We start from the raw sequence: 23,447 nt of genomic DNA on the forward strand, positions 1-23,447 counted from the left end.
CGCACCGAAACTAGTTTTATTGTGCGGTATCGCTCCCTGTATATCTAGTGAAGCCAACCAATGCGCTTAAATAGTGCAAGGAGTCCCTCTACCAGTTTTGTGTTAGACACAATTTCTTCAGGTCTAGTTGTCCCGAAGATTCTGTATTTTTTAACCTCCAATGCCAGGCATTCAAAGATTAGGTGTGATGCAGTTTCTTCACCCTCATCACAGATCCTACATTTAGGGTCCTCTTCCATTATACCCATTGTGTGTAGGTGTTTTTTGAAGTTCCCATGACCAGACATCAGTCCATTCATGAGTCTCATCTCTTTCCTGTTCGATCCCAGGATTATTTTGAAACATGGCTTGGGCATCATTACCTTAACATTTTTTGTTTATGGACCTTGGTGCTGTTTCCTAAGCCAGTTCCGTAGTTCTAATTTGATCATAGCTTTGGTGATTGTCAAGACAGGTTCCGGTCCAATAAATGGAGTTGTTGCTCCCATCCTAGCCATTCTATCGGCTCGTTCATTGCCACAGATCCCTGAGTGGCCAGGGACCCACACTAGGTACACCCTATTGCTTCCCTCTAGCTCCACCAGAGCCCTGTGGCAATCTGCAACAATCTTAGATCTTGTTGCAGGAGCTGCCAATCATTTCAGGGCTGCCTGGTTGTCTGAATAGGCGTAGATGCTACGGTCATTGTAGCACCTACTCATATTCTCCTCCACACATGCCCTGATTGCAGTAATTTCGGCTTGGAATACAGAGGCCAGTTTCCCTAGAGAGATGCTGCTCTCCAGTCTTGGCTGAACCCCCTACAACCCTGCCCCAATGCCTTGATCTGTTTTCGACTCATCGGTGAACCAAACGATGTCCCCCAAACGGTGTCGAACTGTTTTCTCCCACTGCTCCCTAATTCCAATTATTATGTTGTAAGGTTTGTCGAAGGAGGGGCCCCTCTACGCCCACACCAACGTGGTGACCAAACCAAAAGTTCTACTGTCACCTCCATATAACATGTTAGTTTTTGAATCCGGAGTCACAGGATGCGGGCTGTGATGTTATCCATGCGTCTGGGTAAAATTACTCATTAACATGGTCCATCAGGAGATAAAAAGTGGACGAAAGCGATCGAAGGGTAGCGGTTGTAAGGGCAGAGGGAAAAAAGTGCCAAGGCAAGCGCCAAGGGAAAAAAACCTCTGCGACAGTAGGACGGGTAGTAAGGGCAGCAGCGGCTTGCTATCTGCGCCAGTGCATGCAAGGTGTGGTTATGTTAGTGCGTGGTATCGTACCTTTGTCGTTGCTGGAGCTCGTTGCGGGGCTTGCTGCAGCTGCTGCGTCCCTGCAACAGTTCAAGGTCATTGTACATTAGTGGGCGATCGGTCATAGATCGGTTCACAGACAGTGTAGGGGGTGTGTGTGGTTTTTCGGTTGGTCGAACATCTGGGGTTACCAGTAGTAGCTGTTTTGCAGGTGCTCGCCAGTACTGTCGTGTTAGCGTGCTATGGACCATAGATGTTTAGTTCCTAGCCAGTAGTGTCTTTGGTCTGTTATGCTTCCATCTATGGTTGTGGTCGTAGTTACCCAGAGAAAGGATAAACGGGTTGAGCGAGTGTCTCGTGTTATTTTGCAGCCGTGTGGAGAGTTTTTGGAATACCTGCAAGATGGTATCTAGCCGGTATTCCCGGTGAAGGTCTGCGATGCGTGTGTAGCGCGGAGCGTTGCTTATGAGTTTGAGCACTTTGTTCTGTATGAGCTGCAGATCACGCAGGCGAGTGGGCGCAGCGTATCCCCAGACAGGGGCTGCGTACGTCATCAGGGGTCGAATAAGTGTCATGTACATGGACCTAGACACCCTCCTATTCAGTGTGCTACGCCTGTTAAGCATAGGGTAGAGTTGTTTGAGCCTCGCGTTTGCTTTGTTGGTCACGTGTTGAATGTGGTCCCCCCAGAGTAGTTTCCTGTCCAGCCAGACAACGAGGTATTTGACCTTCTCGCGGAAACGTATTGGGCGTGTGTGCAGTGTTATTGGGTTGCAGTGCTGATGTTTGCGCAGTTGCTTCGGTCTTCTAGTGAACAGAACGGCCTCGCACTTGTCGACGTTTACTCTAACACGCCATTTCACCTGCCAAGGCTCCGCCGTCCTGAGTGCAGTCTGTGGTCGTGAATTAATGTTAGACGGCTTCCAATCCTGCCCAAGGATGGCGGTGTTATCCGCGTAGATTGCCACCGTCGTCTTATGTGTAGCTGGGAGGTCGTTAATGTACAGGTTAAACAGTAAGGGCCCTGGGATGCTTCCTTGGGGTACTCCTGCCTGGATACCATGTCGTGTCGATTGTTTGCCCTGCACGTCGGTGTTGAAACTCCTGTCCGTGAGATATGAGTGTGTGAGACGCACGAGTCCGTCGGGGAACCCTGCGTCGCTGAGTTTGCGTATTAGGCCGCTGTGCCATAGACGATTGAAAGCCTTTTAGATGTCCAGGAACACCGCCCCAGTCGTTTTGTTTGTGTTGTATATGTGTGTTATGTATTCAACGACGCAGAGGAGTAGTTGTGTTGTTGAGTGGTGATTCCTGAAGCCGAATTGCTCCGGTCTCAAGGTGTCGTTTGTGATACAGTGCCTGGTGAGTCGTTTTAATATTACCTTCTCAACGATCTCGCTGAGCGCGCTCAGCAGACTGATGGGTCGGTAATTTTGTGGGAGGGAGTGGTCTTTCCCCGGCTTCCTGAACATCAGGACCTCGGCCGTCTTCCAAAAGGCGGGGAAGTGTTGGTGCTTGAGTATGGCATTCGTGATGTGTGTTAGGTAGTCTACAGCTTTGTCCGTGAACTCCTGGAGGACACAGTTTTGAATGCCATCGAGACCAGGGGCCTTAATAGCGGTGGTATGCATGATGGCCCATTTGACTTCGGTTGTACTAGCTTGTCGGATGATGTTGCGCGCTGGTTGGGCCAGGATGCATGTGACCTTCTGGTCGGTAGCAAGTGTCAACGCTGGGTCTGAGGGATCCAGGTTCGGTGTGAATGACGCTGCGAGTGTGAGGGCCATCAGTTCCGCTTTTTCTTCCGCAGAATATGCTGGTTCATGGGGTCCTTGTAACGTGGGGGTGTACAGTTTCTACCTGGTGAAGTATCGGGCCAGCTGCCACACGGCAGGTTGCGTGGTGTCCAGCTCTTCGAGTTTCTGGTCCCATTGGAGGCTTGTCGAAGCAGTTGGGAGTTATTATATAGTCGATGGGCATTTCCCCAGCCATACCTATATTTACCTCACTCACTATGTTAGTGTGTGATTCTGGATCTCCGAATGAGACCCAGTTTTGGCAAGTTTTAAGTCTGTATGCCCCAGCTGCTGCCTCCATCTTAACCCAAAGGTGGAGGCATATCCAGCATGGCTTCCATTCCAGCGGTTGGTGTGCTGCTAATTCGACCCGTTATGACTAAGCAGGCCAATCTCTGCACCTTAGCAACCGCTTTAGCAGCAACCCGCTGTTCTACTTTCTTCCACCATACTACGGCCCCACAGGAGATCCTAGATCTAACCACTGTGGTGTATATCCAGCGCATACCCCTGGGGCTTAGGCCCCAGTTTTTGCCACAAGCCCTCCTAGTACTCACTAAAGTGCTTTTTGCCTTGGAGCAGATACTCTTAATAGGAGGGGTCCATGTTAGCTTCTCATCCAAGGTTACCCCTAGATATTTCACTATACCCTTCACAGGTAGAGTTTCACCGAAGAGCTTTAGATTCCGACTTGCATGCTGAATACCTCTCTTCGTAAATGGCACCACAAAAGTCTTCTTAGGATTAACTCTCAGATCCTGTTTAATGCATCATTTTTGCATAATGTCCAACCCTCCTTGTGCCATATTCCTCACTGTGTCAGTGAATTTGCCAAGTATTACTATGACAAGGTCATCTGCGTGCCCTTGGCAGACTCATTGTCTGGAATTTAGTTCATCAATGAGTTCGTTCACCACTACATTCCACAATAGAGGAGACAAAACTCCTCCTTTTGGGCAGCCTCTAGTGGTCTTAGTTACCATCTTTTCATTCATCATGCTAGCCTCTACCTTCCTTCCACTAAGCATGGCTCTGGTCCACCTACATATAGCGGTCCCCAGGTCATGCACCTCTGATGCCCTTACCATGGAATCGAAGGTCGTGTTACTAAAGGCCCCCTCGATATCGAGGAAGTTGCAGAGGACTATTTCTTGGAAGTGAAGTGCTTTTTCCACCTTTCTGACGAGTTGGTGGAGAGCTGTCTCACATGATTTACCTGGTTGGTATGCGTGTTGGTTCAGGTGTAGAGTGACCCTACTTAGCCTCCTCTCCCCAACGTATACATTAACCAGTTTTTCCAATGTTTTGAGAATGAAGGAGGACAGACTGATTGGTCTCATATTCTTCGCCTTGGTATGATCAGCTCTCCCTGGATTTGGAATGATGACAACCTTCACTGCCCTCCAAATATTGGGAATGATTCCTACCGCTAAGCTAACCCTAAATAGCCTGCATAGGATTCGCATAAGCTATCCTCCTGCCTGTTGCAGGAGAGCCGGAAAAATTCCATATGGGTCAGGTGACTTGAATGGCTGGAATGTTCCCATCACCCACTGGATTTTGTTGAAGTTCACACACTCCATGGCCGATTCCCAGTCCTCTCTTCGAGTGTCTGAGAACCGTTGTCTCTCTGTGGTCACATACTGGTCTGTGTTATCCGGCAGAGCATATTGAGGAAAGCGAGTTTTGAGGAGCCATTTCAGAGTCTCATGTGCTGTCTTGGTATATTCCCCATCCTCCTTCCTCAACGTACTTCCTGGATTAGTTGGTACTCTAATGAGAATCTTGTTAAGTCTGGATTGTGCAGCCATGCCTTCCACTTCCACACAGAATGCCTTCCAGGATGCCTCCTTTGCTTGTCTCATTGCAAGATTGTAACTGACAAGGGCCTCACGATATTTAGCCCATTGTCCTTTACATCTCGCAATATTAAACAGTCTCTGTACCTGGTTTCTTTGCGTTTCCAGTTTGTTATTCCACCAAGTAACACTCCTATTTGTACACTTCCCGATGATTGTGCAGTTGTCCTGATATGAGGTCACTATGGTAGAGGTAACAGCCTCTGCTACTTCCTCAGATTCTACTGGTTTCCTTATTGTGGTTTTAATTTCCGATAAGCCTAAGTAAAGGTCCCTCCTATATGTCTCCCAGTCTGTTTTCCTGGGATTTCTGTAAGTCATGGTCTGTCTGATTCCCACTTCAACCTTGAATTTAATGTACATGTGGTCCGATGACGATGACTCCAACACCACGTGCCATTGTTTGACATAGCTACCCAAGGTCATGGAACCAAATGTTACGTCAATTACTTCTTCCCTTCTGCAATTCCTGAATGTAGGTCCATTGCCCCTATTCAGGACCTCTAAGTTGTTAGCTAAGAGGAATTCAAGAAGGTACTCAGCTCTACTGTTGGTGTCCTTACTGCCCCACACTAGGTTGTGGACATTGGCGTCGCACCCTACCAGCAGTTGGTCACCTTGCCGATGACAAGTCTCTACCAGTCACCTCACCTCCAAGGGATGGGGAGAACTGTCTTCGTAAGGAAGGTATGCTGAGGCCTAGATAATTTCCCCCGTGATACCTTCCTCACATTGCTGCATTTTGATGGTCACTAAGTCCCTAGAGCAGAAATCCATCATTGGCATGAAAGAAATACCATTTCTAACATAGATGCATGTTTTGGAGTTTCTTAGGTTCCTAGCATAGATCAGCTTACCTCCAGTGCCTCCGAGGCCTGATACACTCCCTTTGTATAAAGAGGTTTCATGTATCAGGGCCACGTCCACTTCCTGTCTCCCCAGGCAGCAGCTCAGGACAGCAGAGGCCCCTTTACTGTGTTGCAGATTAATCTGCATCACCTCCAGGCTCCGTCTTACTGCCATCTTTGAGGTCTTTGAGAACCCTCATGGTGACCTGTGAGAAACCTAAAAACAGTTTCAGGTCCTGCTCCCGCATCGCCTTGAGGGACCTCTCACCAACTTCCACCACCAGGGTTCGTCCTTCCAGAGCAACCTTCTGGTTAATCACTCCCCAGTCTTCTGTCGGGACTTTTGGGTTCTGGGCCCCTATTTTTCCGAACAGAGTCTTGGGAGAGACTTCCTTAAGGATCTAGAGTACCCATAATGATATCTTTGCGGTCTAAAAAATCTCTGCTGCTGTCTTGACCAGCAGCTTCGCATCTTCCCATGGGGATATCATGGGCACCTTGTCCTTGAGTCATTCTACATTGTGCACCCCCTCACAGACAAAAATGAGTGCACCATGATCTAAATAGACCCTCCTGAAGTTGGGACCTGGGCCATCGTCCCCCCCGCCTCAATCTTTTCGAAGAGGGCCATCTGTACTAGTTCCTCCTGCTGCGAGGTAATACCCACCAGCGGATAACCTTCCAGTATAACTGCCATCCTAAAAACCGAGACTGCAGTACTGTTGATCTGTTTCCTCATTTCTTCCCTTGGTTTTTTCTGGACTCGCTTTTCCAGCGAGGAAGGAGTCTCTGATTCCTCCTTTATCGGCTTACTACCTGTCTGCCGTTGTGTGCGTCTGCGTGTCCCCTCCAACCTTCCTTTTCCCTCTGTTCCCTGAATAGCTTCCTCCTTTGGGCCCCAGACAAGCCTTTGATCTTAATCTGGTCTAGCTTCTTGGTTACAGTTCCCACTTCCGGCTCAGGTCTAGACCCTGATTCAGTAGTGGGAATGCCTTCTATCGGTTCAGTCCCTGATGTCTGGGTATCTGAGGTCTCAATTTGCCCCCCAGTTTCTTTTTCTGTAGTCATGTCCATGTTAGTCCTACGAGATTTGGGGATATAGAAGGTCCACACCACGAACACCCCATGCGTTGTAAGGCTAATTACTCAGGGAGGTCGCCCGGTATCCTTGAGGCTCCATTTGCGCCACATCTTCCTATATGCCACATACCCCTCAGCACGAATCGCATCACACCTTGGGTTGGGTCAGGGAATAGAGTAGGACTAGGAGTGGATAGGGAAGATGGGATGATGTGGGACACTCTTAGTCTAATCCATCAGCTGGGGCCTTTCCGGCAGTAGGTCATCTGCCTTCGGCATAACCCTCAGCTTCCTGCGGATACGCAAGCCTCTCCAATCGCACGGACATTGCTTCATCAAGGTGGTGTCTCGCAGAGAGGTCTCCCCCCATGGCCCATGAGGCGTTGCTGTTGGTGGGGAGGCTTTCGTGCCTCACGAATATAGCTGTACCGTAGATGCAACCACAATGGAAGGGCATCTGTTGAGAGGCCACACAAACGTATGGTTCCTGAAGAGGGCAGCAGCCTTTTCAGTAGTTGTAGGAGCAACAGTCTGGATAATTGACTCATCTGGCCTTGTAACACTAACCAAAACAGCCTTGCTGTGCTGGTACTGCGAGTAGCTGAAAGCAAGGGGAAACTACAGCCATAATTTTTCCAGAGGGCATGCACCTTTACTGTATAGTTAAATGATGAAGGCGTCCTCTTGAGTAAAATATTCTGGAGGTAAAATAGTCCCCCATTCGGATCTCTGGGTGGGGACTACACAGGAGGACGTCGTTATCAGGAGAAAGAAAACTGTCGTTCTATGGATCGGTGTGTGGATTGTCAGATCCCTTAATCGCTCAGGTAGGTTAGCAAATTTAAAAAGGGAAATGAATAGGTTAAAGTTGGATATAGTGGGAATTAGTGAAGTTCGGTGGCAAGAGGAAGAAGACTTCCGATCAGGTGAATACAGGGTCATAAATAAAAAATCTAATAGGGGTAATGCAGGAGTAGGCTTAATAATGAATAAAATAAATAAGAATGCGGGTAAGCTACTACAAACAGCATAGTGAACGCATTATTGTAGCCAAGGCAGACACGAAGCCCATGCCTACCACAGTAGTACAAGTTTATATGCCAACTAGCCCCGCAGATGAAGAAGAGATTGATGAAATGTATAATGAGATAAAAGAAATTATTCAGATAGTGAAGAGAGAAATGGTTCAAGTAGTTCTGAGCACTATGCGACTTAACTTCTGAGGTCATCCATCGCCTAGAACTTAGAACTAATTAAACCTAACTAACCAAAGGACATTACACACATCCATGCCCGAGGCAGGATTCGAACCTGCGACCGTAGCGGTCGTTCGACTCCAGACTGTAGCGCCTAGAACCGCACGACCATTCCGGCCGGCAGTGAAGAGAGATGATAATTTAAGAGTCATGGGTGACTGGAATTCGGTAGTAGGAAAAGGAAGAGACGGAAACGTAGTAGGCGAATATGGAATGGGGGTAAGGAATGGAAGAGGAAGCCGTCTGGTAGAATTTTGCTCAGAGTGTAACTTAATCATAGCTAACACTTGGTTCAAGAATCATGCTAGAAAGTTGTATACATGGAAGAGGCCTGGAGATATTACAAGGTTTCAGATAGATTATATAATGGTAAGACAGAGATTCAGAAACCAGCTTTTAAACTGTAAGACATTTACAGGGGCAGATGTGGACTCTGACCACAATTTATTGGTCATGAACTGCAGATTAAAACTGAAGAAACTGCAAAAAAGTGGGAATTTAAGGAGATGGGACCTGGATAAACTGACAGAATCAGAGGTTGTAGGGAGTTTCAGAGAGAGCTTAGGCAACGATTGACGAGAATTGGGGCAAGATATACAATAGAACATGAATGGGTAGCTTTAAGAGATGAAACAGTGAAGGCAGCAGAGGATTAAGTAGGTCAAAAGACGAGAGCTAGTAGAAATCATTGGGTAACATAAGATATTTTGAATTTAATTGATGAAACGACAAAATATAAAATGCAGTAAATGAAACAGACAAGAAGGAATACAAATGTCTCAAAAATGAGATCCACAAGAAGTGCAAAATGGCTCAGCAGGGATGGCTGGAGGACAAATATAAGGATGTAGGCGCTTATCTCACTAGGGGTAAGGTAGATACTGCCTACAGGAAAATTAAAGAGACCTTTGGAGAAAAGAGAGCTACTTGTATGAATATCAAGAGCTCCTATGGAAACCCAGTTCTAAGCAAAGAAGGGAAAGCAGAAGGGTGGAAGGAGTATATAGAGGGCCTATACAAGGGCGATGTACTTGAGGACAATATTATGGAAATGGAAGAGAATGTAGATGCAGATGAAATGGGAGATATGACACTGCGTGAAGAGTTTGACAGAGCACTGAAAGACCTGAGTTGAAACAAGGCCCTGGGAGTAGACAACATTCTATTAGAACTACTGATAGCCTTGGGAGATCCAGCCCTGATAAAACTCTTCCATCTGGTGAGCTAGATGTTTGAGACAGTGGAAATACCCTCAGATTTCAAGAATAGTACAATAATTCCTATCCCAAAGAAGGCAGGTGTTGACAAATGTTAAAATTACCAAACTATCGGTTTAATAAGTCATGGCTGCAAAATACTAACACGAATTCCTTACAGACGAATGGAAAAACTGGTAAAAGCCTACCTGGTGGAAGATCAGTTTGGATTTCTTTAAAATGTTGGAACATGTGAGGCAATACTGACCCTACGGCCCATCTTAGAGGATAGATTAAGGAAAGGCAAGTCTACGTTTCTAGCATTTGTAGACTTAGAGAAAGCTTTTGACAATGTTGACTGGAATACTCTCTTTCAAATTCAGAAGATGAGGGGTCAAATACAGGGAACGAAAGACTATTTACAATTTGTACAGAAACCAGATGGCAGTTATAAGAGTCGATGGGCATGAAAGGGAAGCAGTGGTTGGGAAGGGAGTGAGACAGGGTTGTAGCCTATCCCCGATGCTATTCAGTCTGTATATTGAGCAAGCAGTAAAGGGAACAAAAGAAAAATTTGGAGTAGGAATTAAAATCCACCCAGAATAAATAAAAACTTTAAGGTTCGCCAATGATATTGTAATTCTGTCAGAGACAGCAAAGGACCTGTAAGAGCAGTTGAATGGAATGGACAGTGTCTTGAAAGGAGGATATAAGATGAACATCAACAAAAGCAAAACGAGGATAATGGAATGTAGTCGAATTAAATCGGGTGATGCTGAGGGAATTAGATTAGGAAATGAGACACAAAGTAGTAAAGGATTTTTGCTATTTGGGGAGCAAAATAACTGATGATGGTCGAAGTAGAGAGGATATAAAATGTAGACTTGCAATGGCACGGAAAGCGTTTCTGAAGATGAGAGATTTGTTAACGTCGAGTATAGATTTAAGTGTCAGGATATCGTTTCTGAAAGTATTTCTATGGAGTGTAGCCATGTATGGAAGTGAAACATGGGCGATAAATAGTCTGGACAAGAAGAGAATAGAAGCTTTCGAAATGTGGTGTCACAGAAGAATGCTGGAGATTAGATGGGTAGATCACATTACTGATGAGGAGGTATTGAATATAATTGGGGAGAAGAGAAATTCATGGCACAACTTGACTAGAAGAAGGGATCGGTTGGTAGGACATGTTCTGAGGTATCAAGGATCACCAATTTAGTATTGGAGGGTAGCGTGGAGGGTAAAAATAGTAGAGAAAGACCAAGAGATGAATACACTAAGCAGATTTAAAAGGATGTAGGTTGCAGTAGGTACTGGGAGATGAAGAAGCTTGCACAGGATAGAGTAGCATGGAGAGCTGCATCAAACCAGTCTCTGGACTGAAGACCACAACAACAACAACAATAAATTTCTTAAATTTTCTGGTAGTTATTGGAAACATGGATAAGTAACCATCAAGAACACTTCAGTATACAACTTACAAGTAACAATATTGTTGACAGGTCTGATGCAACAGTTAAGTAGCTTAAAACTACCAGGTACGAATAATAACCTAAACGGTAATATTGTTCTAATATTTCGGTTGTCTTATTTTCTCACACTCCTCTCCCAGTTTTGTTCTTCTTTATTCATTTCCGTTCTTTTACTCTGACATCTTCTTGTGTCTCAGTTCATTCTGCTTCTGTTACAGGGAGGCTCCGTGGACCGTAGGGTCCCATTCGCCATCTTGTCGGCGATGAACCTGCTGGGAGCATTCTCAGTGTCCTTTTTGCCGGAAACTGCGCTGGAGAAGTTGCCAGAGTCGCTGCAGGACGCTGCCCTCTTTGGGAGAGGCCGCCCCTACTGGAGTGGGATACTTACGCCCTCGCCTTCATACGTTCAAGAATAATAGGTTCCCTCGAGTTCGGCACAATCTCCCTTTTTATCTTGCATACTCGGAAATGAGGAACAGTTTGTCTACTCAAATACGGAAAACAGCTTTAGCGATCATGCTCAGACTGGCTGGTCGCACCTGATCAACGACTTTAAACAGGGACGACTCTTGTGTGGGAGATAACGAGGCTGCCCGGTACATCACAATATTTGTGACATGGGAGATACGTACTTTAGAAAAAACTTAGAAAATCTCAATATTTATGTTCGGTACTAGTTGCTTTCCCTCCACGTCACAAAAAAAGAAAGAAATGCTCCTGTTTCAAAGCAGCCACAGCCTACGTATGAACTAACTAGATTACGACGCACACAGTGCTTTGTCATCACGTAATAAGAGCATTCGATGGCTCTGAAGGTCCATGCCACAGGCCCAACGAGCTGGTTCAGATGTGCCTTCAACAAAAGATAGCTCTCGTATCTGTTGCTAAGGTATATGGAAACTGCCTTACCACTTGTGCCCAAATTTGTCTTCCGCCCTGAAATTTGCCAACTCACAGTTGCCCCTCTGGTGAGGAGGAACCATCCAATTTGTGCACAACTGAAAGTTCAGATACCTCAAGTTTCTTAGTGTATGCCAGTGGAACCAAAGCTCTTCAGGTACCACAACGTGACTGAAGTCGTAGTCAAACTGCCTGAAACCTCTCGATTAGCATTTCTAGCTGCTTCCGAACAGTGGCCAGTTCCCCTTGTAATTGTAGGAAAGAAGTATAGTCACTATCCGTCTCCCGCAACGTAGAAATCTGAGAAGGGTTTTAACTCGAGTCATCATACAATCATCTAAATGAAGACCGAACGAAGTCTCCTAAAATAAATTAAACTACGGCAATTTGATGCTAATCTACTGAATTTACGAACTAAAGAGAATAAAAAGAAGAAAATAGGAACGAATCCAAGCGTATTTTAGACAGCAATAACATTTTACTCGCATAAATTACAGACACTGAGCACGTTTACACGGAACAGATACACACAGTATGGGAAAAGTTAAAGTCTTACGCAAGTCTGTTAAAAATAATCTAAAAGTGATGTATTTGTCAATTATTCCTGATTGTACACCCGATGTCAGACATATAGAGCAAATTACCGCGATCACTAAAATTGTTTATATTGTCAGATAAACTGTTGGACCCTCCGTGGATACGTCGTAATTAATCAGCTGCAGGAAATGTTGCTTGAAAATTTACGTAGACAAGATATGATCATCGGAACAACATGACACCGATGGAAAGTATTCATAAGAAATTTGGGAATTGTTTATGTAAACCCCTGTGAATTTTATGTTTCTTCCACTTTGAATCATGAGAAGAATTGATCCGCTTCCTAGTGTGTGGAAGTGATCTATTTCTTATTTTGTGTTGTTCAGTATCTCAGTATCGTCCATCAGATTATTCACGGCACCACGATAGCCTCTAGAGTCATGTACAACCACCAATAGTAAAACCTTTAAGTAATAGTCTTTGACTAAATGTAACAATTTTCATACTTCTCCTAGAAAAAGTTTTTCAGATGTGTATTAGATCACAAAAGAAACGTTCTTCGAAATTCGTGTCCTATGATAACAAGGGCAGTAGCCCATGGACTGCTTACAAAAAACTCCTCTTTCAAGTTTGTCGTCGCCATTTGACATTTTACAAAGTCAACATGACCAGTGAAACTAGAGTTTAACGTCACATTCATGACGACATCTTAAGAGGGGGATAGAGGAAGAATGAAGCAGCAAATCTTTCGATCCCCTTCAAAGGAACCATCCTGGTATTCGCCTTAAAAGAATTACGGTAATCGTGGAAAACTTGAGTCTACCTTAGTCTGGTCAATGAGTCAGATTGCTCGATATGTAATAGATCAATGTCTCCATTCTAATTGTAATAAATGAACTGGAAAATATCGAATAATATTTCAAGAAATAGTTGAGCGATTTGGAGTTTTAGAAATTTTATTGTAGGTGCAGGACAGTTGGTTAAGGAAATTGAGATTTCAGCCAAAACTTACTTGGAGGTAAAGAAATTCGTTCAATTACGAATCAACATAGGAAATCTCTACTGACTCCAAACAAAAATTTAGAGCAAACATATAATACTCTATACTGGACGTTGAGGAAATATTCAAGTACTATCATTTAAGGGTAAACGTGGTAGGTGTCTTTAAGGATCCAATAAAGAAAAGACCCAGGTAAATAATGGACCCTTGTTACTGCTGGGAAAAGCTTTAAGGCAGCTGAAGGTGAGAGGAATTTTTTTCCTATTCCCTTGAAGGACATAGTTGTTGCTGGACTTCGCGCAGAACTGTCATAAGTAACCAATATCATAATAGAAACCAACACTTGAAATGTGGGCTGTGCTATCTGGCACAACAAGTGGAAAAATGGGTGTCCTTATCTGATTATAGTCCTCCACAATTTTAAAGATATCTCTATAACTTACAAGAGAACGTTTTTGAAATTATGGGTAGTTAAAAAATACCTCCAAAAGTCAGTAAGGCTGCTGGGCACAATCGTCAGTATTAGCAGACAATAACACAATTTGGGAGCAAAGCTCTGAAGTCCCTTTGAAAGATTTTCCCAGCGAGAAAAATACCACTGATCTCTTAATAAGAGTGAGATCAGAATTTAACGAGTTCTGATTGACTCAAAGTGTTCCTGTCACGTTAGAAGATCATTTTCAACACATCGTTCAAAAATACCTCGTAAATATTATAAGTGCTGAATATGTATATTAAAAGAATTTTCATAGTGTTTCTTAAAACTATCCGTTTATTTTCACTTATTTCTCGGATTCTGTTTAGTCCCAGTTATTAATCGTGGTTTCCCAAAATTTAGTCACTGTATAATCCTTTTCTTGGTAGCATAAATGGATTCAATTATGACTGGATTCTATTACACGTACGAAGAGACACACAAAATCATTAGGGTCCATCTTTTTGTGTAGGTCATATTATCCTGAAACATTAAAAAATGACTTCAGTCCCCCAGGTCAAAGCAAGATTTTAATGGCTTCCTTAGGTTGTAAGGCAACTGGATATTCTATCCAAAAAATGTCTCATCCGCAATCCCTATGTCCCATTTCTGGCTGAGAGTTGGCTGAAAAGAACAGAATTCTCCAATGAGACAAATCTAAAACAGTCTACAGTGATACATAGACAAAACAACTGAATTCAAATTAGTGACATACATGCTACAAACTCAGTACAATACTACCTACAAACATATGTAACTACTTATCGTGGTAATCGGGATTGGTAATTTTGTTAAATTCTATATTTACAGTGATTAATCAAAAAAATAAATACTGAATCTGCAATATTATTCACACTGTTAAATATTTGGGCTAGCGTGGGACTCTGAAATAACCCAATACTACGATAACATACTTACGGACATGGGCTATTCCGAAGCAAGCACGAAATAATATTTAATACACAGCTCGCGACTCACCGCCTTCTATTATGGAGAGAAAATATCCGTGCTTTTATGCAAACTGTAATGATTAATGTGATTCTTAGGGGCTACTGGTCATTTATGTAGCAACTTTCCCGAAGAAAATGAGATATTTTTTATGCTTATTAAACGGAATATTTTTCTGTATTTACTGTTTGTTACCGGCAACGCAAAAACTGAGAAAAATCTCATTTGCCGTTAAACGGGCAATCTTAAACACACTGAACTCATTCAGTACGAAAACATTAATGAATGGAATTTGTCGTTACTTTATTAGCTTTGAAACTATTAAAAGATCAAAACAGAGAAATCTCCCGCATTTACATTTAATATTACAGACTGAATTTCTAACTAAAAATTATCGTCAGCGTAATGCCCGAAAAAAATACTGCCAGGGAAAGAGCTTTCCGCAACACGAAGTTCTGAAATAGAGTTATTAATTACAATTAATGGTGGCTATTATGGTAGGTGCTCACAACTTCAATAACCAACACTTTCTAATAACAACTGGACATATATTCTGATAACTTACATTAAATATCCGACTTGCTAAAATGGCGGACATCCGCTGGAGGAAAACAAGCTAGAAGAAAAGAAAATCTAATCCAAAAAAACATTTTCTCTGTTCTTCTTCATCACGTTGCACAGATAATATGTACAAAAAGGCTATTTGTTAAATGCATCGCTGTTTGCGAACATTACAGATAATAAACAACACTTCTTAATATTTGATATTCATCGCACACACGGACGTAGTCTTTCATATTTTTTAACACACAAAAAACTCTTTTAATTTTTCTCGAAATGTCAATTTATGTGACGTTCCATCACATACTGGAACGTTTTTCAGCATATGTTATAAGGTTTCTCCCTCTCCAACGAAACAAATCACATCCTGACAACATAAATGAAACTGACTTTCTCGCCTGCTGCCCCCAGACCAATTTAAAATAGGGATAATTCCAATCCTGACACTTCCACGGCCCCAAACGTCCATATCTGCTACTCTCCTCGCTCCTATCTCCCAGTATCTGCACTCCATACAACAAACAGAATTAAACACTTCAGTCATATGATACGATATACTATGGTATACAATTCAATATTGCAGAGAAACACAACGCAGTCCCTGGTCACAACACCAACCGAGACCAACAGCTTTGTCCATTTTTCTTCCTATAAATCCTTGTAATTCTTTGGATCACTGATTTTAACCCTGGGTTGTCAGATAACTCAAAACTAGTTATGTTTCTGTATCAGAACTCACGTTCTAGTATTCCTCTTGCTATCGACCCGATAGCCTTACCATATTCTTCAGTAAGGTCCCTGAATAAGTCAGCTACTAACGCTTTGACATACACCTCAGATCATACTCACTTCATTCCTCTTTCTAAATTTTTGATGTACGTAAGTACTCCCATTTCCTATGTCTAAGACATTACAAATTTTTTGTTCATGCATGAGCTCTGTAGCTCAAAAGCCACTCTAACTGTAAAGTTTTTGCATCCAAAACAGCGCCAAGCGTCACTGTTACCGCAGAAATTTGCGTCCATTCCACTCAATATTATTTGAAGGTGACTATTAAAGGTTGCTCTTACCCATGTCGATTTGATAGACTACGAACTTCCATAAAAATCACTTTTTTAATAAAATAACATGAGTGGTGATAAGATGTGCCATGTTGGCATCAGTTTTCGTAATTAATATATTATATGAAATATAATTAGTCTAATGTTAACATTACTTTCATAAACGCGAGAACGGGTTCGATTCCCGGCGGGGTCAGGGATTTTCTCTGCTTCGTGATGGCTGGGTGTTGTGTGATGTCCTTAGGTTAGTTAAGTTTAAGTAGTTCTAAGTTCTAGGGGACTGATGCCCATAGATGTTAAGTCCCATAGTGCTCAGAACCATAAACGCGAGAACAATCCCCACTAGGTCCATGCGTGGCAGCAGTTACCCCTACCCAGATTTTTGATGGCAGTGTCTGAGCAGTCAGTCATTAGAGTAAAAATAGTCCCTATTGTTAGCAACGGTTACTGATTGTGCTATTATGCTGCTTTTCGGGAATATTATTCCTCCACAAGACTGACAAGCGTACAGGACTAAAGAAATAAACAAAAAAATATATTAAAATTTTTGTGAACCTCCTCTTCAAACTCCACTGGTACACGCTTCCAACCAATTAAATTCGACTAACTGAGTGTTTCTTAACTAGCCTTCCATATTCTGCAACTATGAAAATTAACCACTCATGATTATTTCACCCAGATTGTTATACATAACTGTCGGCCCAAATCTCTCCCCTCCTACCTACCTATTACAAGACTCTAACAATATCATCTTTCCTGGACCTCATTCACTCACCCCAACCCGGCACTCCCAATGACCTCTCGAACTTCATCTCGACAATTTCACTACCAGTGCATGGGGACTTAATTAAATACAATGCAAATAATTTTAATTTTAGTAGCTGACTGTCCGATTACGAAGTCTCGTAAGCGGTTGGCCCTGACTGGTATTAGTACGCAATCTGACTGCATAGAATAACAACAAAGAATGAAAGGAAATTTCCGTTACCACAATTAATTAATTAAGTCCCCAGCAACTATAAAAGCTACGAAACAACAAATCACAATTGTAACTGTTCTGTGTGTGGAAGTGTGATTCAACTTAGACATCTGGCACGGTTCTTCCTCACTTCGACAAGATGCTTTAAACGCCATTCACTGAAGTAATTAAAAAAAAAACAGAAATACTATAATTGCACATAGAAACCAGAATTACACTCTAATACATGAACACAAGCCAGATGCTTTGTGGACTGAACCTCTGACCAACAGACATTGTTAGTTAGGAAATTTAAAAAAATAAAAATAAAAATGTTTTTTTACCTTCATATATATTGACTAAAAATACACTCTGATCATTACAACATCTCCATTCGAACAACATCTGCTGTCTAGCCCATCAAAACAACTGCACACGACATGGCCTCAAATAATACAGCTATCAACATCCTCTCAGCAAAGCACTAACCACCACAACTTCTGAACAAGCACTGCCAGTGGAGGCGGCGGAATAAAATTCTTTGGCGCGATCTCTGGCGCTGTGACTCAGTGTAGCCACCTTTCATATGCCCTTCCTCCACAGGCTAGAATTTGATGGTATCTTTGCCAGTATTTTTTGAAAATACCACCAAATTCGTCAAAAAAAATACAGACAAAAAAAAAGATAATATTAATAAGTAAATATCACATAACTAGATAAATTTTGGCTTTGCACTGACCCTTCAATAACATAATATATAAAATACAGTAAGGAATACAAATGCTTTCATACATCTGATTTTACATAATAGTTTACACAAGTATCATTCAATCAATGGCACCAGCAATGACGAATATGTGCAGGTAGGAGTCTCATAACATTTCATAAACAGTAAATACACAAAAAATCAGTTAATACAAATATTCACATACAATCCTTTCAATAGTTCAATAAACAGGTAGCACTTCTCAGAGTAGTTGACAGTTCCAACAGTAGCACCCAGCAATGGTCAACAGGTGCAAATAGCAGTCTCATAATATTTCATCAGCAGTATTTAAACAGCTCCATCAGTGGCACCCAGCAATGTTGAGCAGGTGCAGACACCAACAAATGACATTATGTCAGTAGAAGCAGTTCCATCAGTGGCACCCAGCAATGTTGAGCAGGTGCAGACACCAACAAGTGACATTATTTCAGTAGAAGCAGTTCCATCAGTGGCACCCAGCAATGTTGAGCAGGTGCAAACACCAACAAGTGACATTCTGTCAGTAGAAGCAGTTCTATCAGTGGCACCCAGCAATGTTGAGCAGGTGCAGACAGCAACAAGTGACATTATGTCAGTAGAAGCAATTCCATCAGTGGCACCCAGCAATGTTGAACAGGTGCAGACAGCAACAAGAGACATCATTTCAGTAGAAGCAGTTCCATCAGTGGCACCTAGCAATGTTGAGCAGGTGCAGACAGCAACAAGTGACATCATTTCAGTAGAAGCAGTTCCATTAGTGAGACCCAGTAATGTTGATAGGTGCAGACAGCAACAAGTGACATCTCATCACTGGTTGAGCATTTCCAACAGTGGCATCCAGCAATGTTGAGCAGGTGCAGACAGCAACAAGTAACATCATTTCAGTAGAAGCAGTTCCATTAGTGACACCCAGTAATGTTGACAGGTGCAGACAGCAACAAGTGACATCTCATCATTGGTTGAGCAGTTCCAACAGTGGCATCCAGTAATGTTGACAGGTGCAGGTAACAGTCCATAATATTCACTATCACTAATCAGACAGTTAAATCAGAGTTCATTAGCACAAATTAAACATTTCCAAGTGGCACCCACCAATGTCAATATGTGTAAGTACGAACAAATGTTTGAATGCACACACAATTGCTTTACAAAGTTATCATCAATGCTCTTACACTAAACATAAAAACATAAATGATATCAGATAATTGTCATATTAAATATTACAAATACACAAATATCAGTAAACTTATAATATTTATGGATGTCAGTGCAAGCCACAAAAAACAAGTAAAATAATATTTAGGAGATAGGTCGGTACCAATTATTTGGGATTAGGAAAGGAAAACACGCAAAACACACTCACTCACCTTTCATCCACAATAAGTACTACTGTGTAATTGAATAGTGTTAATTGTATAAATGCAATTCTGTGAAAGATTTGATGTTCGACATGTGTATCAAGCAGTAGTGGCAGCAATATACAACAGTCAATAATAGTTAGTCAACGTCATAGTCATCATGTCAAGACCAATGTTTGCCAAGCCAAATCAAAATGTACGGTTTCTGAACAACTGTCAGCGTGCCAAGATATGCAAATACTTCCTCTCTCCAAAAAAAGTATGTACTGCTTATTGATTTAACAAAGTGTGTGTAGACAATCTTCCTTCCACTTGAGTGTTCTAGTCTGCCATCTTCATCCTCCTTGTTCCATACAAACCAACAAAATAATATGCTCCTCACCTACTTTACCTCTTATCCACCAAAACTCCAATAATAATCAACTTCACACTATCTCAATACCTCAATATTACCTCTTCAATACGTCGACACATATAAACCTTATCGCCAATATCATTTCACCTCCATAACAACTCTTTCCTCTAGTCAGTCTCCTCGAACAAGTACAGATAAAATCCTAGTGCAAACTTCAATTCATCATCCCAAACAATCCGAAGACACAATGTCCACACACAACCTCTGTGTAATCCATCTGACCCAAATCTTCTACTCATTACGAATTTTAAAATACATTTTGGTTACCTTATCCATCATTAAATAAAAGAAATGCATACATGACCTTTAACAGCCTTTAGTTTGAATAACTTTCAGTAAGTAAGTACGCGTATGGAGTATGAATGATTACGTAAGACTTTCAATGAATAAATCTTAATATTTCACAGTGTGTACACCACTTCAAAAATCATGGCAAAACAGAAGCAAACATGTGGAGTATTTCTTGTATCAAGTGTCACTTGCTATTTCAATTGTTCACGAAGAATGCAGTGTAATAACTGTCAATGGTCTAAACCCAGTGTTGGTATGTCATGTCGTTAGCTTCCTTCCTATTAGCATTAATTTATACAGCTTCCATAAAACCTCCAGCTCATGTGACTTCAATGAAGTTTCTTGTACTAATGTCGTTCGTAGAATTATAGCAGTTCATTTTCTTATCTTAAAATATAAGGCACTGAGCGTAAGTAAAACATGTAATAGCGAGTAAATATACCAGTAGAGATCAGAATGTCAACAAATGGATGCAGCACAATCCCTACAACGAGGCTCTGGCAAGCAAACAATCTATAATTAATACCATAGTGTGACCTAAACTCTATGTTTGTACACAGTATACCAGCATATCTATATACCAAATTAAAGAGTAGTTATGACAACAAACAGAAATGTGTAAATATGCAATCCATACGCAAGCAGCAATTATGTATCTTACATAATAAACAGGTCATTAGCATCATATCAGCATAAGCAAATAAATGTTCCTACGTAATCTTAATAAGTAAAGATGAAGGCGCAAGCAGATAAATCACAAAGTATAACTCACATACATAACCATATCAGCACAACTAATCAGGTGACAATTATAATTTAAATAAATAAGCACAGCTGGCACATAATAAAAAACATATGACATCAGTGAAAAAGCATAGCAGTCAAGCGATGCATAATATACACAAGTAACAACTCTGTTCATTAATCAATCATAGTCAATATCAGTTAACACGAAGTATGAATCACGTAATCGCGAGCAGCAAATTACGTCTAAAGTACGTACTTAAGTGGAAATATGTTACCTGAAAAATAAACTCAATTAATAGTTACCTTTTTAGTTTATTAGTTTCTTCTTCGAAATTACATTCTTCCTGAAAATTTCTCGATAGCAAGTCCTCTTAACGTCGGACACACACAGAATTTACCTGAAGTTCTTAAATATTTTATACAACCGTATCCTGAAAAATACTGAACGTTAATAACATAATTTATCAAGTCTCTATAGTTTTATACTGAATTTATTCGAAGAAATTAGACTGTATTTGTTTACGGCTGTCAGTGCATTCGCACTGAGCGCTCGATCAGCTGTAGGTACGCGTGACGTTGGAAGTAATTGTTTGCGGTCAACGACTGCCTTGTGCGGCGCGCAGATTGACTGTTGCTTTGAGTATGTGCCGCCGCCAGAACACGGCGCGGTATCCTTGTACTCTCCGTGTGTTTACGTATAACTGTTAGTTTCTCAAAAGTATGTCATTCCACAAAAATTTTAACGTTCGATATATGATGTATTCCCTTAGAGCGCTGAGATTTAAGAGTTTCTACTTCGACAATCATGAATGATTTTGCGAACCCTATATGGACCGTTATAAAGCAGAAAAAATTTACGACACAAGCCTTTTCCTTTGTGAGACAAACGATGAGACTTAATTAACACCTTTTGACCAACTGACAAGGTTTTTAAACGACCAGGACGTTTAGCTGATTTCTCTCTTCTAGCAGCCGCAGATGCAATATTTTGTAGAGCCAGGTTGACAACTTCAGAATGCCGCAGTTTCCGTGAAGGCGGAAAAGGAACGATTTCAGAAATGCGATTTGTCGGTGCTTTATTTTTTAATATCAATATAGGCGGTAAAGAAGTTGAATCATTAGGGAGTTCATTCAGAATGTTTTGAAAAATATGAAGATACTGATCCCACATTCTGTGATTCTGATGGCAATAAAGTCGACACAATTTATTGATTTCCTTCATCCATCTCTCTGAAGCGTTAGATTGAGGGTGAAAAGTGAAATGAAAATTGGTTTAATCTTACGACGCCGTAGAGTACGAAGCCAAATTTTAGAGCGAAACCGTGATCCATTATCTGATATAACCTTATCAACATGACCCACTTCTTTAAGAAAGTGTTTGATGAAAGCATTAGATACTGAACGAGCTGCTGCTTTGCGTAAAGGTGTAAAACACACATATTTTGATGTCAATTCCACTGCTATCAAAATGTACGCAAAACCATTAGTAGAACGAACCACTGGACCGAACAAATTGACTGCAGCCATCTCCTTTAATTTCGCTGGAATGATAGGAAACAATGGTGCTCTGTGAGAAATAGTTGGCGGCTTAGCCTTTTGACATAATTTGCATTTGGCAAGAACAGATCGGCAATAGTTTTCTGCACTACAACGCCGTTATCTTCTCTCTCTTGAAATGAGTGTGCACCTAAGCCTTCGTGTGATGAGTCCGTCGCCAAACAAAAATCTTTAGATAAATCCGGATGTGAAAGAAGTGGAGCAGCAACTAAAGCATAACGAAGATGTTCAAATTCTGATTGAGATTCCTCATCCCAACACCACTTAGAATTCTTTCCAGATAGTTCACATAAACGAGGTGTGGCCAAATTGTCCAATCTAACAAAGCGTCTAAGAAAATTACAGACACCAAGGAAACTACGAACATCACGTTTTGTAGTAGGAACAGCATAATTACGAATAGCGTCTAGTTTCTCTGGATCAGGAAAAATACCTTCTGTAGAAATAATATGACCAAGAAATTTCACCTGAGAACGACCAAATTCAGAATTTTCCGAGTTCGCTGAATTGCCAACTCTTGCAAAAATACGTAATAATGAATCCAAAATTTTGTTGTGCTCACTCCAAGAACGTTTAGCAATAAGAATGTCGTCAACATATGAATTAATATTGTCACGAAGATAAACAGGTAAAATTTCGTTTAAACTACGAATGAATGCTGCAGAAGATACAGTAAGTCCAAACGGTAATTTCCGAAATCACTTTTGGGTAAAATAGTCATATCCGGTTATTCTTTACCAACTCTCTAGATAGATTGATAGTTGATGAGTTGTTCTGATAGATACAAAGAATAGTAAAAGAGTAGGCAGCGGTGCAGAAAACTAAAAGGGAAATAGCACCACTACAGCTCGGGGTCCTGTGCACGCTACGGCACATATTCACTTAGTGTAGCGAATCTCCTGAGGACATAAATACCCGCACATAAATTCCAGTTTGTGACTTAGTGGCCAATTTGGTGGAAGTGCGTACATAAATTGATCTAACCATGAACATGGATGTATGTCATTCTTAGAATTGCGAAAGATCTTAAATTTCCGAACAGTTAAAAAGTGTTTATAGTCAAAGTTTTCGCCTCGTGGCGACAAAGACCTACCGCGTCTGTCCCAGTCCGAATGTCGATTATTGTCAAGTTCGCGCGCC

At 41.7% G+C, this 23,447-nt stretch overlaps 1 protein-coding gene across 1 annotated transcript in view; it reads left to right on the forward strand.

Moving 5' to 3' along the window:
• Positions 1-14,846, forward strand: part of LOC124606661 (solute carrier family 22 member 7-like) — a 193,212-nt gene extending 178,366 nt beyond the window's left edge. The window contains exon 9 of the mRNA XM_047138668.1: positions 10,973-14,846. Coding sequence (XP_046994624.1) covers positions 10,973-11,170 — 198 coding nt within the window. The 3' untranslated portion in view covers positions 11,171-14,846. The remainder of the gene's footprint in view (positions 1-10,972) is intronic.
• Positions 14,847-23,447: the final 8,601 nt, after the last annotated feature.

The sequence above is a fragment of the Schistocerca americana genome, chromosome 3 (assembly GCF_021461395.2).
Source record: "Schistocerca americana isolate TAMUIC-IGC-003095 chromosome 3, iqSchAmer2.1, whole genome shotgun sequence".
Lineage (NCBI taxonomy): Eukaryota > Metazoa > Arthropoda > Insecta > Orthoptera > Acrididae > Schistocerca > Schistocerca americana.